This window comes from Urtica dioica, chromosome 9 (genome assembly GCF_054948205.1).
Source record: "Urtica dioica subsp. dioica isolate 48M chromosome 9, U.dioica_male_clone48M_v1_H2, whole genome shotgun sequence".
Lineage (NCBI taxonomy): Eukaryota > Viridiplantae > Streptophyta > Magnoliopsida > Rosales > Urticaceae > Urtica > Urtica dioica.
In genome coordinates, this window is record NC_142764.1 from 6,918,249 (window position 1) to 6,933,445 (window position 15,197).

The 15,197-nt window shown below is 36.0% G+C and overlaps 1 protein-coding gene across 1 annotated transcript; it reads right to left on the bottom strand.

Moving 5' to 3' along the window:
• Positions 1-10,924: 10,924 nt before the first annotated feature.
• Positions 10,925-14,548, bottom strand: LOC149384745 (2-alkenal reductase (NADP(+)-dependent)-like). The gene is made up of 5 exons (XM_089625181.1): positions 14,241-14,548; positions 13,527-13,704; positions 13,288-13,454; positions 11,991-12,073; positions 10,925-11,436 (listed from the first exon to the last, which is right to left on the bottom strand). The coding sequence occupies exons 1-5, from the start codon at positions 14,466-14,468 to the stop codon at positions 11,058-11,060; spliced, it is 1,035 nt and encodes a 344-aa protein (XP_089481307.1). The 5' UTR covers positions 14,469-14,548; the 3' UTR covers positions 10,925-11,057.
• Positions 14,549-15,197: the final 649 nt, after the last annotated feature.

Below are 15,197 nucleotides of genomic sequence, written 5' to 3' on the forward strand. Positions count from 1 at the left end.
TGATGCTATGATTCACATGATTCGGGCTCGCCAACGAGCTCTCTACGGATATCGGCAAGACGTCCGAATCATGGATTGTCGGTGGGTCCAGCATGTGTACGGCCGATTCACAACGGAAGAAGCGAACATCAAGAAGGCCATCGAGCTGGGAGCAGAGCCCGAACCCGTGGACTAGGACATGAGGGCAACTATTAGCCCGATGACTGGGTATAGGGACACCGATATTTTGCCTTGGGATGGTGCTCGCGAGATCCTGTTCGTCGTGAACTTCCAGAACCTTCATTGGTTCACATTTCGGATCGACATCGAGGCCTGGACCATTACCGTCCTCGACTGCCAAAAGGATCTCATGCAGTCGTCGAACAATCAAAAGGACTTCACTGAGCTGATGGACGTACGTAAAATGTTATGTTATTCACAATTATTACCTTAGAGCAACAATTAATTAAATTATAAGGGTTACTTAACATTGTTAAAATGTTTATTATTCAGACTTGGAGTCGAGTATTTGCTAGGATTGTGGCCATAGGTGGTTTCTTCAAGAACCATCCCTACTCTTACCGGGAGAATGGGCAAGGTGAAATTAAGTTCGCTAACCTGACATGGCTCGTCGAGGACAACGTCCCACAATGTGCATACAGGTAAAAGTTATTTTAAAAAAGTTTTTTTACTAGTTAATTGAACTTTTTTTTGACAAGTTTTACACAATTATGTTTTTATTGACAAGTTATTTTAGAAGTTTTTTTTTTTTTTTACAAGTTTTTTGACAAGTTTATTGAACTTTTTTTTGACAATTATGTTTTTATTGACAAGTTTTAAACAATTATGTTTTTATTGACAATTTATGTTTTTAAACAATTAGTTAATTGAACTTTTTTTTTTCAAGTTATGTTTCAACTTTTTTTGACAATTTCTTTTACTTATTCTTGTGTTGTGGCGGTGATTGCGGGATGTTCGCACTGAAGTATGTCGAGCACCTAGTACTGAACGAATCATTTGACACTCTTCAAAGTGTCAATATGAGAACGTTCAGGAAGAAATGGTGCGTGGACTTATTCTACAACCACCTTATCCCGTGATTTTGTATTTTCGGATGTTTATTTTTTATCTTTTTGGTTTTCTATGTAATAGTACCTTATAAACATATTATCGAGATGGTTTGTTGACTATTGATTGAATATGTTTTTTATTGTACCTTATAAACATGTAATTCAATGAAAGAGATTCACCAAAAAAAAAACATAAAAAATTCACACATTCACAAAGGGTTTAGAACTCGAGACATTTGTGGACGAAAACGAGTCTTGGGACAAAAGCGAGATGAGATCTCGTCGTTCTCACAGACAAAAGCGAGATGACACTTCATTAAACAAAATAAAAAGGTCACTCAAATAAACGTTAAAGTTTTAAACTTAAAAATAAAAATAACACAAAGTCTAAAGTTTTAATCCCTCCAAGTGGATGTTTTTCTGTTATGTCCCCTACCACCACATTTCCCGCATTTTCGCTGGACGACAATCTTTTCGCCTTGAGATGGGTATCGATTAATTCTTCTTCTTCCTTGTTTACTTTTCTTCGGTCGACCGGTTTGCTTCTTTTCAACGGGTTCCGAAACTTTCATGTTTTTTTTATCTCATCCGGGACATCCCATTGATCTTCATTGCCAACCGGATATATGGCTTCCTTGTACATCTCAATCCACGTCTCCTTCAAATAAAAGTCACTGCATAACGAGTACACGTCCACGCTTCGATGTTGGGCTGCTGCGATAGAATGCTCGCACGGGATATTCAATTGTTGTGGTAGTCCGCAAGTGCATGTCTTCGCCATAAGGTCTACATCGAAATCACCTCTTACGTCTTTGAGGTGACATTCATATAGACCAAGCCCGTACGCATTGACGAACTGTGCCTTATTATTTAGCTGTGCGAGATCATTTTGCCACGTTGGTGTCAATTTTGTGTTCAACTTGTTCGCTATCTCTTCTCGTTCAAAAAACCAAGTTTGGAGTGTGAATCGAATAAACTCGAGCAACGTCGTAATGGGAAACGTCATCGCATTCCTTGTTTTGTTGTTGAAGCTTTCTGCGTTGTTGCTCGTCATTAGGTCGTACTATATAAAACATACTTGATTTATATAATCAACGACATAAAAAATTCAGTACAAAAGAAGTTCTAGACTCTTACCGTTTTCCAGGAAAGAAAGCTCTGGCCCACCGATCGACACCAACTTCTTCGAGATACTTTGCCATCTCGACATCCTTACGTCTCAACTGTCTAAAATTAGCTTCGAATGCTGTTTTACTGAAGGCGTAAGCCGCATCGTAAAGTTCAAAGCGATAATGGTCTGTCTTGAACTTGTGTTGGACATTCAGTTGTAAATGATGGTAACATGCTCCGTGAGGGATACCAGGAAACACAACCTCGACACCATGTATGATGCTAACGTGGCGATCGGATATGAACGCCAAATTAGGTACGTCTTCACCGATAGCTTCTCGCAATCTTCTCAAAAACCAAATCCAAGAAGCATGACACTCGCTATCTACAACTCCGAATGCAAGTGGATATAATTGTGAATTCGCATCCATTGCAATTGCGCAAAGCAACTGTCCCCCGTATTTTGTCTTCAGAAATGCACCGTCCAATGCTATGACCGGCCGACATGCGTTGAAGCCTCTACGACACGCCCCAATGGAAAAGAAAGCATACTTGAATTTGTCACCATCTTGCACAAAGTCTGTTAACGTCCCAGGATTCTTTTGCTTCAACATGTACAGCCAAGACGGTAACTTCTGGTACGATTGTTTCGGCGTACCCCGCACGTACCCAATAGCTTTCTCCCTGGATCTCCAAGCTTTCAAATACGATATGTTCGCACCCCATCTTGTCTTCACTTCTTCCCTGACGTTATGCACCGAATACTCCGCCATAGAGTTAATTGAGTACTTGTCTTTAAATACGTGACCGATGACCCATGGTGCCGCTCCTCGATGGCCCTCTGTTCGAACAACACGCCCACATGAGTGTTTACCCTCGTACGACGTAATCTCTCACATCTCAGATCACTGCACGACACCCCTCAACCTCCACGTGCATCCATCGTCTTTGCATAGAACATATCATCTCTTTTTCGAAGAAGATTTCACTCTAAATTCGAAATTATGTTTCAACGCGTACAGGTGGATATGTTTCTTTAGTTCATGCTTGTTTTCAAATTGCTTCCCAATATATATTTCTTCTGAGCTACCTGTTAGTTTCAAAGGTTAGTTAAACAATAGGTGGTTTCATATTATACTTGAATCTCATTTGAATCCACTTAAATTACCTGTAGAAGAATGACTTGGATAATGACTCGGGTTTTCCTTCACAACATCATCGGCGCTGAACTCAGGTGCTTTCCATGAATAAGGAATGATAGGTGATCCGATCATCGGAGGCTCACGCTGACATTGACCCGATGGTTCACAATGACCTGTTGGTACCGTAAACGTTTCCACAAATTCTTCATATTCTTCGGGATTGGCGAATTCTTCAAATTCTTCACCTCTACCATTGTTATCTCCGTCATATCCATCACTATTCTCTTCATCACCATCGCTACCTTCGTTTTCATCACCTTCGCCACCTTCGTTTTCATCACGTTCGCCATCTTCGTATTCATCACCATTGTGTCCATCATATTCGTCACTATTGTGATTACAATCTCTATCACGCCTGTATACTTCGTCACCGTTTCCGGCACCCTTGTACTCGTTAAACAAGTCATCGTCACAGCCACCGTCTTTGTTTTCAATTATAGGATCATTTTGTCGATCCTCAATAACAAGAGTATTCTGTCTCTTCTTCGGTTCATTGCGAGACACTATTCCAACTTCCACATCTTTCCCTTTACATACTCCTCGATACGCAATAGGTGCAATGACCTCGATTTGTTTCGGTACCAAACTTACGCAGAGTGGAAATCTATTACGATATTTGTGTTTCATAAAATGCGAAACATCACCATTGTCCTTCAATACGGCAGGACCTACCGGAATTGTACCGACTGCGTATGGGACTTCGAGTTTTAAGTCGAACGCGAATCTGTCTAACTCGAACTTCTTGTATAACAAATCTACTAACTCCGTGTACGTTACCTCTTTCGGAACTACGAATGCACGAAATTCTGCATTGGTGAAAACCCATTGGTGTCCTTCCTTCTCCTAAGTGCCGTTAATCATGACAAAAACTGCAAAAAACAGTCAAACTATGCAAAATAAGCTTCTAAATCGTACAACATCGTACATCATCGTATACCATCGTACAACATCGTACATCATCTTACAGAGAGGCATCGTACGGCATCGTACAGCATCGTACAGCATCGTACAACATCGTACAGCATCGTACAGCATCGTACAACATTGTACAGAACGCAATTTTTTTTTTCTAAATTACATCGTACAAAAATTTAAATTTCATACATCATCGTATACCATCGTACAAACAAGTTAAACCCAGATTTTGGACTTTGTTTTCAGATCTGATCGATTTTTTCTGCTACATTCTATCATATACAATCACAAACTGTGTAAAAATGATTAAGTTAGTAATCTTACCCATGATTCTTTTGAAACCCGCTGAAGTAGAGAGGATTTGAGTGGATTTGAGTGTGATTGAAATGTTAAAAATGAAAGTGTGAGAGATGTATAGGGTTCAGAGGGGTAGTTTTGTCCGTTTTGGGTCCAAAAGTCCATTTTTAGATATTTTAAAAAGTTAGGGTCTAATCTTGATATTTAATCCATTTTTAAGTCTAATTAATGAAATTTCTCTATATATATAATGTGTTTAGTCAAAATGATGTGATAATTCACACAATTATTTTAGAAATATCACATGTATAATTTAAGATTACTATTTATAGCATATATATACCCTAAAAAAAATTCTTTGAATCAAATATAATTTTTTTCATAATTTTTAATTGACTTTATCATTAAAAAATATTTGAAATGCCCATAATACCCTTAATCGAATCTTCTATTTATATTTCATTTTATATATATATATATATATATATATATCCATTTATTTTTCTTTAAAAAAAAACCTGATGAGCTTGGAGATTGCTCAGACGGCCCCAAATAGCGATGACAATGAGATTGGAATTTTGTGGATTTTGTTGAAGAAGAAGAAATAAATGTTTGAAATGGGTTTGTGTTGATACGACTTCCTTCAATGTTCACCTTGGTTTTTTTTTTTATATCTCTTGAGAATAATTAAGTGGTAAGAATTCATTTATATTTTTTATTTTCTTAATAAATGAAAAATATTTAGGTGATCTCATTTAGGATATTATGGATCATTTACATTTTAAATAAGTTAAAAGTCATAGTTTAAGGGATATATTTACTATGTAAATTCATTTTAGGGTATAACTTATTTAATATAAATAGTAATATGAAGAGATACATGTATGTTTTTAAAAATTATGAAAATAATCCCATGATTAAACTGAAGGAATATATTTATATATATATGATATTTTTCTAAAAGTAAATATGCAGATTATATCCTTGAGAAAACGTATTTAAGGAAAGAATGAAGATTATAAAAGATAGCATTATTTATAATGGATTGAATGAAAAATTCGTAAACTTAAAATTGATTCTCTTATTCATCAATTAGTTAAAGAGAGGTACACACTAGGGGTGAAACTGGATCGGTTCGGTTCGGTTTTTGACATTTTTAGTATCCGAATCCGAATTTTCGGTTTTTAAAAACTCGGTCCAGTATCCGGTCCAATTTAGTCTAAAACCGAAATTCGGTTATCCGGTTTCTTAAATCCAGTATCCAGTCCAGTATCCAATTTTTAAAATTCGGTTCTCCAGTTTGTAAAATTTCATATCCAGTTTTAAAAATAGAATATCCAGTTTCTAAAATACAAATCCGGTTTGTAAAAATTCAAAAAACGAGTACAAACGACTCTTATAAAGCTCCAAAATGACAATACATAATCTAAAACTGAGTAAAAAAAATTAAAATTCAAAAGGACACTCGTCTCCAACTACATGCACATGTAAATATCGTAACATAAAATTAAAATTACAACTCTAATGATCGTAATAAACCATACAACAATTGAATTTGTATGTTACTTTTATAGATCACATAATCAAGTTGTAGTAGCAGTAGGAGTTGATATATGAGAAGTTTGTTCTTCTATGACAACTTGACCATCATCTGTTAATAATAATGACATAAATTTAAAATAAATTTGTTTTAATAAGCAAACAACAAATGAATATGTCAAATAAAAATATCAAATTAATTATCTTACCCGAAACAACTTGTTTAGAATCATTTAGTGCTTCCACTTCATCCATGTATTCTCGCAATACAACATGATCTTTGTACGAGCTTAACCAACTTTCACTGTAAATCAATGCTTCCACCATTCTCGGAGACAAAGAACTTCGAAAAGGATCTAAAATGTGACCATTCTCTTAATATATATATATATATATATATATATATATATATATATATTTATTTATTTATTTATAATTAAAAAAATCGGTTAAATAACCGATATCCAGATTTTCCCAAAATCAAATCCGATATCCGGTCCAGTTTTGTAAACCGGATCGGTTATCCGAATCCGAATTTCGGTTAGCTGACGTGGCTCCAAATTTCGGTTTCGGTTCGGTTTGGATATCGGTTTTATCCGATTTTCGGTTCGGTTTTGTACAGCCCTAGTACACACTCTTGGAAACCCAATAACACGCTAGATCGAAAAAAAAAAATGAAAATTGAAAATTGAAACAAAAAAATATACAATAAATCGAAACTAAAATGGATTCAAATGTGGAAATTGTTTTTGATAGCTATTCTTTTGTAATTTATTGCAATAATAGCATGTGTAAAGCTTTAATTACAAAAATAGCTTTTTTAAAATTATAAACCATCCCTTTTCTAGATATTTCTTTATATTTACCATTTTAAAAAAAAAAACTTGTTTATTGTTTTGGAATCTAGTACAATTTAGTTTAGAAAGAAAATAATTATTCATCTTAAAAAAAAAACAACTAATTTTAAAAAGATTTTAAATAACAACTATTTTTTGAAATATTGTACTACGAAATTGTTATTTAGGTAATTCTCCTTAATTTAATTGGACTTAATCCCTGCTTTTTGCGCAATCTGACCAATCAACAACAATTCAACCTCAAAAACTAAACAAATAAAAATAAATCACTATTACATTAATGAAACAAACCATAAGATAAAGATGAATGATGTAAGTTTCTCAAACAATTAGGCCCGTTTTTTATTCGAGAGAGATCAATGGGGTATTCGAGAGGGAATTAGACCAGGCATGACCAAATTAAAGCTGTGATTAAAATCCGTAGAACCGACCAAATCAAAGATCCCAACAAAGTCGCACCACTTCATCTCCATTACCATAGATCAATCCAAGTTTATCGTTTTTTGCATTTTAATTTAGTCTTAACTCAAAAATAAAAAAATATCATCTTTTACATTTTCATTATTCAAAGAGATTGTAGATAGTTTACAATAAAAAAAAATAGCTCTAGTTCCACATTGAATCGATATCCATGCTCCAAGAACATCTATTGCTTGACGACACATACGTTTGGGTCGTAAAAGTGTTTTTTAAAACAAAAATTCACCCTCATTTATAAACAGACAAACATAACTTTTTGTTAAACAAAATACTAGTTGGGCATTCTTCAGATGTTGAGACCACGACTCGCAGAGATCTAGTTTTACAAGTAATTGCTGGAGATGCAGACTAGTTAATCTCTCTATTCGGTAGATGTCGAGGGTGAGGGCATGGTTGAGCGATATAATGTTGACGCGGAGATTGACCTAGTAACGTCAACTGCGAGCACTACTACAAAAAAGACTTTTAAAAACGATGACTGAAATTAGAAGCGACAAGTCGCTTCTAATTAGAATCGACTTTTCAATAAGAAGCGACTTGTCGCTTCCAGTCTAGTCAACAGAAATCTAAACATTCTGTCTTGAAAAGTCAAAATTTAAGATTAAAAGCGACAAGTCGCTTCGTAAAGTTTCTCACTCTTTAAAAGCGACATGTCACATCCACGTTACTGAAATATTTGGCGCTTCGTTTTGGATTGGTTCGGTTATAAATTTTATCCGATTTTTGGTTGAATTTTGTACGACCCTAGCTGTTCGTGTGGAGCCTAGCCATTGTCGATGGCATGGAAAGGCCAGATCCTATGCTCCGACATACGGTGGTGCGGCTTGTGTTTGTCATAGACAAAGCCCGTGGGTCATCGGAGCTCTGTCTCTCTCACTCATCGGTCAACAAAAAAATACCGATGATGCTATCCGTTTTATTTTATGTCTATATTTTTATGTTCTTACGTTGATTTTATTTGTTAGTACTTTTTATTTTGTTACTATACTCGTATTATTTTGGATTAGGGACGGATTAGCCGCCTCCCATGGCCACCATCCCGTTCTGGATTTTATGTTAGATGTCTATGTAGACTGAAGAGTCATATTCTTCATGATTATCGAACCACAGTTGTTTGGATTTCTCCATCAACCATTGAGAGTATTTTGAAAGAACTAAAGTGCTCGTATACTCATATTCTCTATATCTTTCCTTATGTCGGAAGTATGCATAAAACGAGCGATCATCTGCACTTAATGTTAGATCTTTTTCAACCTAGGTCTATATTATGTTTAAGATGTTATTCACTTGTATCAGTGAGTATTTTACCCTTGTTTTAATGGGAAGCTCTGTGCATTTTTTTTTTAAATGTAAAAATAAAAACTTAAACTGCATTTTAATGACTATTAGCTAAGATTTAATCTAAAAAGTAATAAATGGCCAATCCATTTAATTTTTCTAAATATTTTAAAGTGTAAAAAGAAAAAGTAAGTGTAACAAATGATTGCATCCGTGTCATTCTAGAAGGGTAATGTTTCCCCCAAATTTAAATCAATAATTAACCTAATTTGTTTTTAAAAAAAAAAAAGTCGAATTTGTTTGTAGATATTTTCAAACCCAGCCACACGCCCCAACTGCCCAAGTCCTACTTGACTACATCCATATAAATAGTCACCATTCAAAACAAAACACAATGACATCCAGAGAGATTGAGAGAGAAAAACAGATTAACCTAAAGGGCCGAAAAATATGGCGATGTCTGATATGTGCTTATCAAGGATAGTCCCACATCGACTGAGTATTACGATCCTGGGCTCTGATACCATATTAAAGGTGTGGGGTTCCATCTAAAACCAAACTTGGTAATTAGAGGAGTAACCCACAAACCTTATAAAGAGCCCATGATCGTAATACTCAGTCAATGTGGGACTGTCCTTGATACACCCCCTCACGCGCACAGGCACATGCACACATTGGCACAGGCACTGGAAGCGTGAAGTATAGGCCCGATCAGGTAGCCCACAACCGAGAATGGGCCCCGCTCTGATACCATATTAAAGGTGTGGGGTTCCATCTAAAACCAAGCTTGGTAATTAGAGGAGTAACCCACAAACTTTATAAAGAGCCCAGGATCGTAATACCCAGTCGATGTGGGACTATCCTTGATAGTGCTCAGAGATTGTGGAGGAGATACTGATTCGCGTCGCCGATAGCAAGGTGGCAATGGCGTGTAGCTTGGTTTGCAAGACATGGTCGAGTCTGATCGCCAACGCCGATTTCAGAGAGAGATTCAATCGCCGGATAGAAAGTTCAAGAGACTGCGCGGAATTCACGCTCGTGTTAAGGGGCGTAGATGTGTGGCCATACCACGCGCTGAGTTTGAGAGATGGAGTGAGTCAGATCAGCGATTGTTTCGAGTTCTTGCCGTGGGGGAAGCATCAGACCTCCTTCGTGGCTTCCTGCGATGGTTTGATGTTAGACTTTGGTCAACGACTCGGATCTGTGCGTGTGCGATTCACTGACTCGGCAATGGTCTCCGCTCCCGCGCCTCTCCGACTACGACAAGAACAAGAACAAGAACATCAACAACACGCTCTTGAAGGCGTTTGGATTGATCACCGCCTCCGACAACAGCGGGCGCTTCAAGGCCGTAAGGGCGTTGCTGGTCAGCAGAAACGTCCTTTCGACCCGTGTGTTCTGCTCCGAGTCCAGAGAGTGGAAGGACTCGGTCTTGGCTCTTCCCCGAGACTCGCCTTCTGTGGAGGGCGTGTTGGGTAGATCCGTGGCCGTCCCCGGAGACTCCGCGCTCTACTTTCTGGTTGGGAACAGGGTTGGGTACGAAGGCGTGGTGGCGGTGGACCCTTTCAGAGACAGGGCGGACTTCATTCCTCTCCCCAACGGGTGCACGAAAAACTCGAGGGAAGTGAAGCATTGGGCGGCGAGGGGGCGGCTGCGCGTCTCGCAGCTGACGAAGGTGGTGAGGACGTACGCACTGCGCGTGTGGGAGTGGGACAGCGAGGGGTGGGTGTGGCGCGTCGTGCTCAGATCGGTGGTGACCACACTGCCGCCGCACCCGCCGCCCTTCCTGGTGGGGCTCCACCCGCGCCAAGACCACAAGTTGTTTGTGTGCTGCAGGCCGATAAGCGACGTGTGCCTCTACGACGTGTCGCGTGGGACCTTACGAACTCTGGCTCGCTTCCCTGCTCCTCTCGGCTGTGATGTTTTTGACGGTCTCGTGCACTCTTTCACTCTCACGCCCTCCCTCTCCCTCTTTCCCCACCCATTCACTAACAGAGAGACCAAGAAGAGAAAGAAGGACATTCCTAAAATTGTATAATCATACAAAATGAAAGTTTTGCCTAACCTGTATATTCTCCAAAATTAGCTTTCTATGAACCAGATTCTGCCAATTCAACAGTTATGTAATAAAAAGGGCAGCATTTTGTTTTCCAAGTTATTATTATGAACTCTAACAGTCAATTAAAAAGGCTTTGTGAAGATAAGACTTATAACAGAGCTGTTATTATCATATGATCATAAAAAGTGTTATCATTATTGACTAAGAAAAGCTTATTAAGCGTTTTCACATAGAGATAGATTGAATTTATTCAAACACAACAAAGTAGTAGTCATTCACGAGAAACGAGCACCACTTGTTTGCCAACGTTGCGGCCTGAAAAGAGGCCAACAAGAGCTTTAGGGGCATTTTCGAGTCCTTCGACGAGATCCTCCACATAAACAATCTTGCCTTGTTTAATGCGAGGAATGACAAATTCATGGAACTTGGGAAAGAGGTGGTTGTAGTCGGAGACCAAGAAACCGTCCATTCGGACTCGTTTCCAGATGAGTGTTATCAAATTGTGAACCCCTTCGGACTTCTCAAGGTTGTACTGAGAGATCATTCCACAAACTGAGATGCGAGCATGAACTCTCAGGTTTAATAATACCGAATCCAACATTTTTCCTCCGACATTCTCGAAGTAAATGTCTATTCCTTTTGGGAAGTACCTGAAAAATTAAAGTTCACTTTCATTTCTTTGAATTTACACTTGTTTTCTAACCACTGATTTAAATGTTTGTTACAAATATAGTTTGCTCGGTGTTATTTTATGGAAATACTAATTGAAATTTTGGATAAATGTGAAGGAAGAAAATAATAATAATTTGGTGACAAAAATGCCGCCGATTGCTCGCAGAATATGCTATCGGAACATTTATAAAATAATTTTACGGAATAAAGGATGAAAAATTAATTAAGGTGATAACTAAATTACATAAAATTACTAAATCATAGATTAAGTAAATGTTTTATTTAAAAAAAATTATACCAATATTTTAGACAATCAATATGCACAGAAAAGAAGAAAAAAAATTAAACGCCAACGGAATTTCAATAAATTTTATGGACATTTCAAATACTGATTCTACAAGTTATTGTGTAACGTACACAAACTTATATAAAATGTTTTTTTCTTTCAGTAGTTTGAAAATAAGACAAAACGGGGGCTTTAAAATAATTCAACAGCATAACAAAAATATAGCACAATGATTTACACACAGACCTTTTCAAGGCTAAATCCAAGTCTGGCTCTTCTTTGTAGTTAAAAGCCTCGTCGAATCCAAACTTGTTCTTCAATAAATCAACCTGGTATTGACATTACACAATGACTAATTTCAAATGCAGTAGTTATTTTGGCTTAACCATTGAACTCATAAAGTTAAAATTTCAGTTAAACGATAAAATTAAACAAATCATTTAAAGAAAAAAAAATGGTTGAAATGATAAGTGAAATGGTTGTATCTATGAGTAAATTTGGACAAATATTCATTTTCTCTATAAAAAAAAAGGGTACATCTATGAGTGTTGTGTGGCAATTCACTAAACATTCAGTTGTGACAATATTTTATCATAAAACATTTAATTTTTGTCACAAAATAATCATAGTTGTGCGGTTTTATTTTATATAAAAATAAATAAAATTTACTCAAATTTATTCATGTCCATCTCCCAAAGGGTAAACATGACATAATAAACAAAAAATTAGCCAAATAAGCCACCGAAAGTTTAAGAATTGCTAGATAACTAATCTTTTGTAAAAATTTTGTAAATAGCCACCTCAACTTATTTACGACACTAAAAAAAAAAAATAGCCAAAAACATTCTCGCCTATTATGAGTTTTTTTTTTTTTTTTTTTTTGTCTTTTTGAGTGCCGTAAATAAGTTGAGGTGGTTATTTACAAAAAAATTACTATTATACAAAATGCTATAAGTCAATTGTTGACATATATATGTCAACAAATCAACAAACAAACTCAATTTCTTTTATAAAAAAATAAAAGATTTCTTGACACAAACGTGACTCAAAGAAAAAAAGTTAGAAAAAAAAGTAAAGAAAAAATGGTAAAAATGGAAAAAAAAATATTATATGTCCTCATTTTACTATTATTTTTGTTCAAATGATAGTTTTGGTGAAAAATGGAAAAAAAAAATTATAAGATGGTAGTATTTGTGACAATTTTTGTAAAAGTTAAATCATTAATATTTATGGACCTAGGGTCTCAAACTTGATCGGCCCTAATTTATATTTGTACAAAAGGAATTAGATAGAAATGCTATTTTATGGCAATAAACAAAAATGAGTAAATTTTTCAATATAATATTTTTTTTTCTTTTTAGGGAATTCGCTTAAAATCTTCTGCAAACAAAAACATGTTCGCATAAACTTTTTGTGGATGCATCATAAGAATGACTCCTAGAGCATCTACTTGAAAGACTTGCACATTTTTGTATTTAATAAAAACGGGTCGAATAAAAAAGGGCTGGCCCCAAAATCCAATCCATATATAAAAAAAGAACACCTTTTCTTTGCTTCCGGCGCTCCCAACGACGTAGCAACCGGAGAGCTTTGCGAATTGGCCGACAAGCTGACCGACTGCTCCCGAGGCCGCCGAGACGAACACATATTCTCCTTCCTTCGGAGAGCATATCTCATAAAGCCCCACATAGGCCGTCAAACCAGGCATACCTACCCAAAACAAACTGCTATTCATTTTTGTTACTTTATGTATTTGAGATGGACTAAAGTCTAATTAATTACCAAGAATGCCGATGTGATAAGAGAGAGGGACATCAGTGTCATGGATTTTTCGGAGAGAGTCAGTTCTAGTAATAACGCTGTACTCTTCCCATCCAGTAACTCCACACACTAAGTCACCTTCCTTCAAATTTGGGTCTCCAGATTCCAACACTTTACACACTCCATAACTATCTATAACCTGTGTAATCCAATATTTCTTAGTAAGAATTTATTATTTTAAATCTAAATCAATGACGTCTTTTTGATTTTTCAACACAATATCATACTATTACTGTTGACATTACATAACACATTAAGTGGGTAATGTTAATACCATTCTTATTCATTTCTTCAATATTTGATCATAATCGATTATTTTTGCTATCTTATTGAACAAAAAAGGTGCTTAACATTTTTTTTTTGTAGAATTGCGTGAAAATATTAAATAATTTATTAAAAACAACGACGCATAGAGTAATTAATATGACTACCTGAAAAGACAATAATAGAAACAACGGTGGTGATTAATAGCAGAATAACTATAATACAATTTTAAAGCCAAAAGCGAATAGAGAAGATCGACCAGCAGATTAAAAGTCAATAATTCAACCTAGTTTTTATTTTGTTTTTTAATTTTATGGTACCAGAACATTACAATCCAAACACTCAAACCAGCCAGCAAAAGTAATATTTTAGCTCAAATAAATTATTTAAAAAAAAAAAAAAAAAACTCACGGAGCCGGGTCTGAAGGAATCGCTGTAAGATATGGGACTGGTTTTGTTCATACGAGCACGCATGTACGGATCACATGACAAGTAAAGATTCTTGACAAGAACATCCTTTGAGCCTTGAGGAAGCTTAATCGTTATAGTCGATGATGTTATGATTTCCATGTCTGTTTCCTTTGGAAACCCACACACGTAGTCCTTCAGAACGATCTGTTTATTTGTCACTTCTCCCATTTCTCTCTGCTTTTATTTTTTGGTTTTGAGTTCAGTATTTATCAGTGAAACTGACCTCATGAATTGTTTAATCCCTTTGTGGGAATTTGTGGCCAAGTGTGTGCTCTTACAAACACGAAAGCAAACTACAAAGTAACAAAAAATAGTTGTATAAATTAATTACACGCCATGTGCGTCGAAATATCCTAGAAAATTTAATTTATATTGACCATGATCCTTCATATTTACCTTTTAGATACACTAATTAAAAAAATTGGAAAATTGTACAGTTTTTTTAAGCAAAAATATCAATCTAAGTACACATGATACTCTTGAATAGAAAAAAACGATCGTGAACGTGCTATAAAGTATAGGCACTGTTATTTGTTTTAATTTTTCAGCCGTGTTCTATTTTTAGATTGTTGCACATTGGCCTTTATACTCTGTTTTGACTTTTGAGTTTGACAACAACTACACCCAAAATTTGGTGGTCTTTCTGTCAAACTTGCTTCCATCCATTTAAATCTGCACGTGAATTGTGTTTTTTTAAGTGAGAGTGATGTGTATTTATTTTTGGCCTGAATATAAAATAAAATAAAATGAGTATGAAACACGAATTAGTGTCCCCTACGTACTATATACGGATTTTTTTTTTCTTTTTTAAGAATACGGTATGATGTTTTGCAAGTGGTCCTTTTTTTGTTTATGTAAATTATATTCTATGTGTTGGCAAATTCAAAAGGAAAATGT

What these genes read in the sequence shown, in the direction of transcription:
- LOC149384745 (XM_089625181.1), bottom strand. Translation starts at nt 14,468, where the DNA reads ATGGGAGAAGTGACAAATAAACAGATCGTTCTGAAGGACTACGTGTGT. An exon ending in GCGCCGGAAGCAAAGAAAAG is followed by an intron (nt 12,074 to 13,287) that starts GTGTTCTTTTTT and finishes TGTCAATACCAG; the next exon opens with GTTGATTTATTGAAGAACAA. An exon ending in TTGGATTTAGCCTTGAAAAG is followed by an intron (nt 11,437 to 11,990) that starts GTCTGTGTGTAA and finishes TTAATTTTTCAG; the next exon opens with GTACTTCCCAAAAGGAATAG.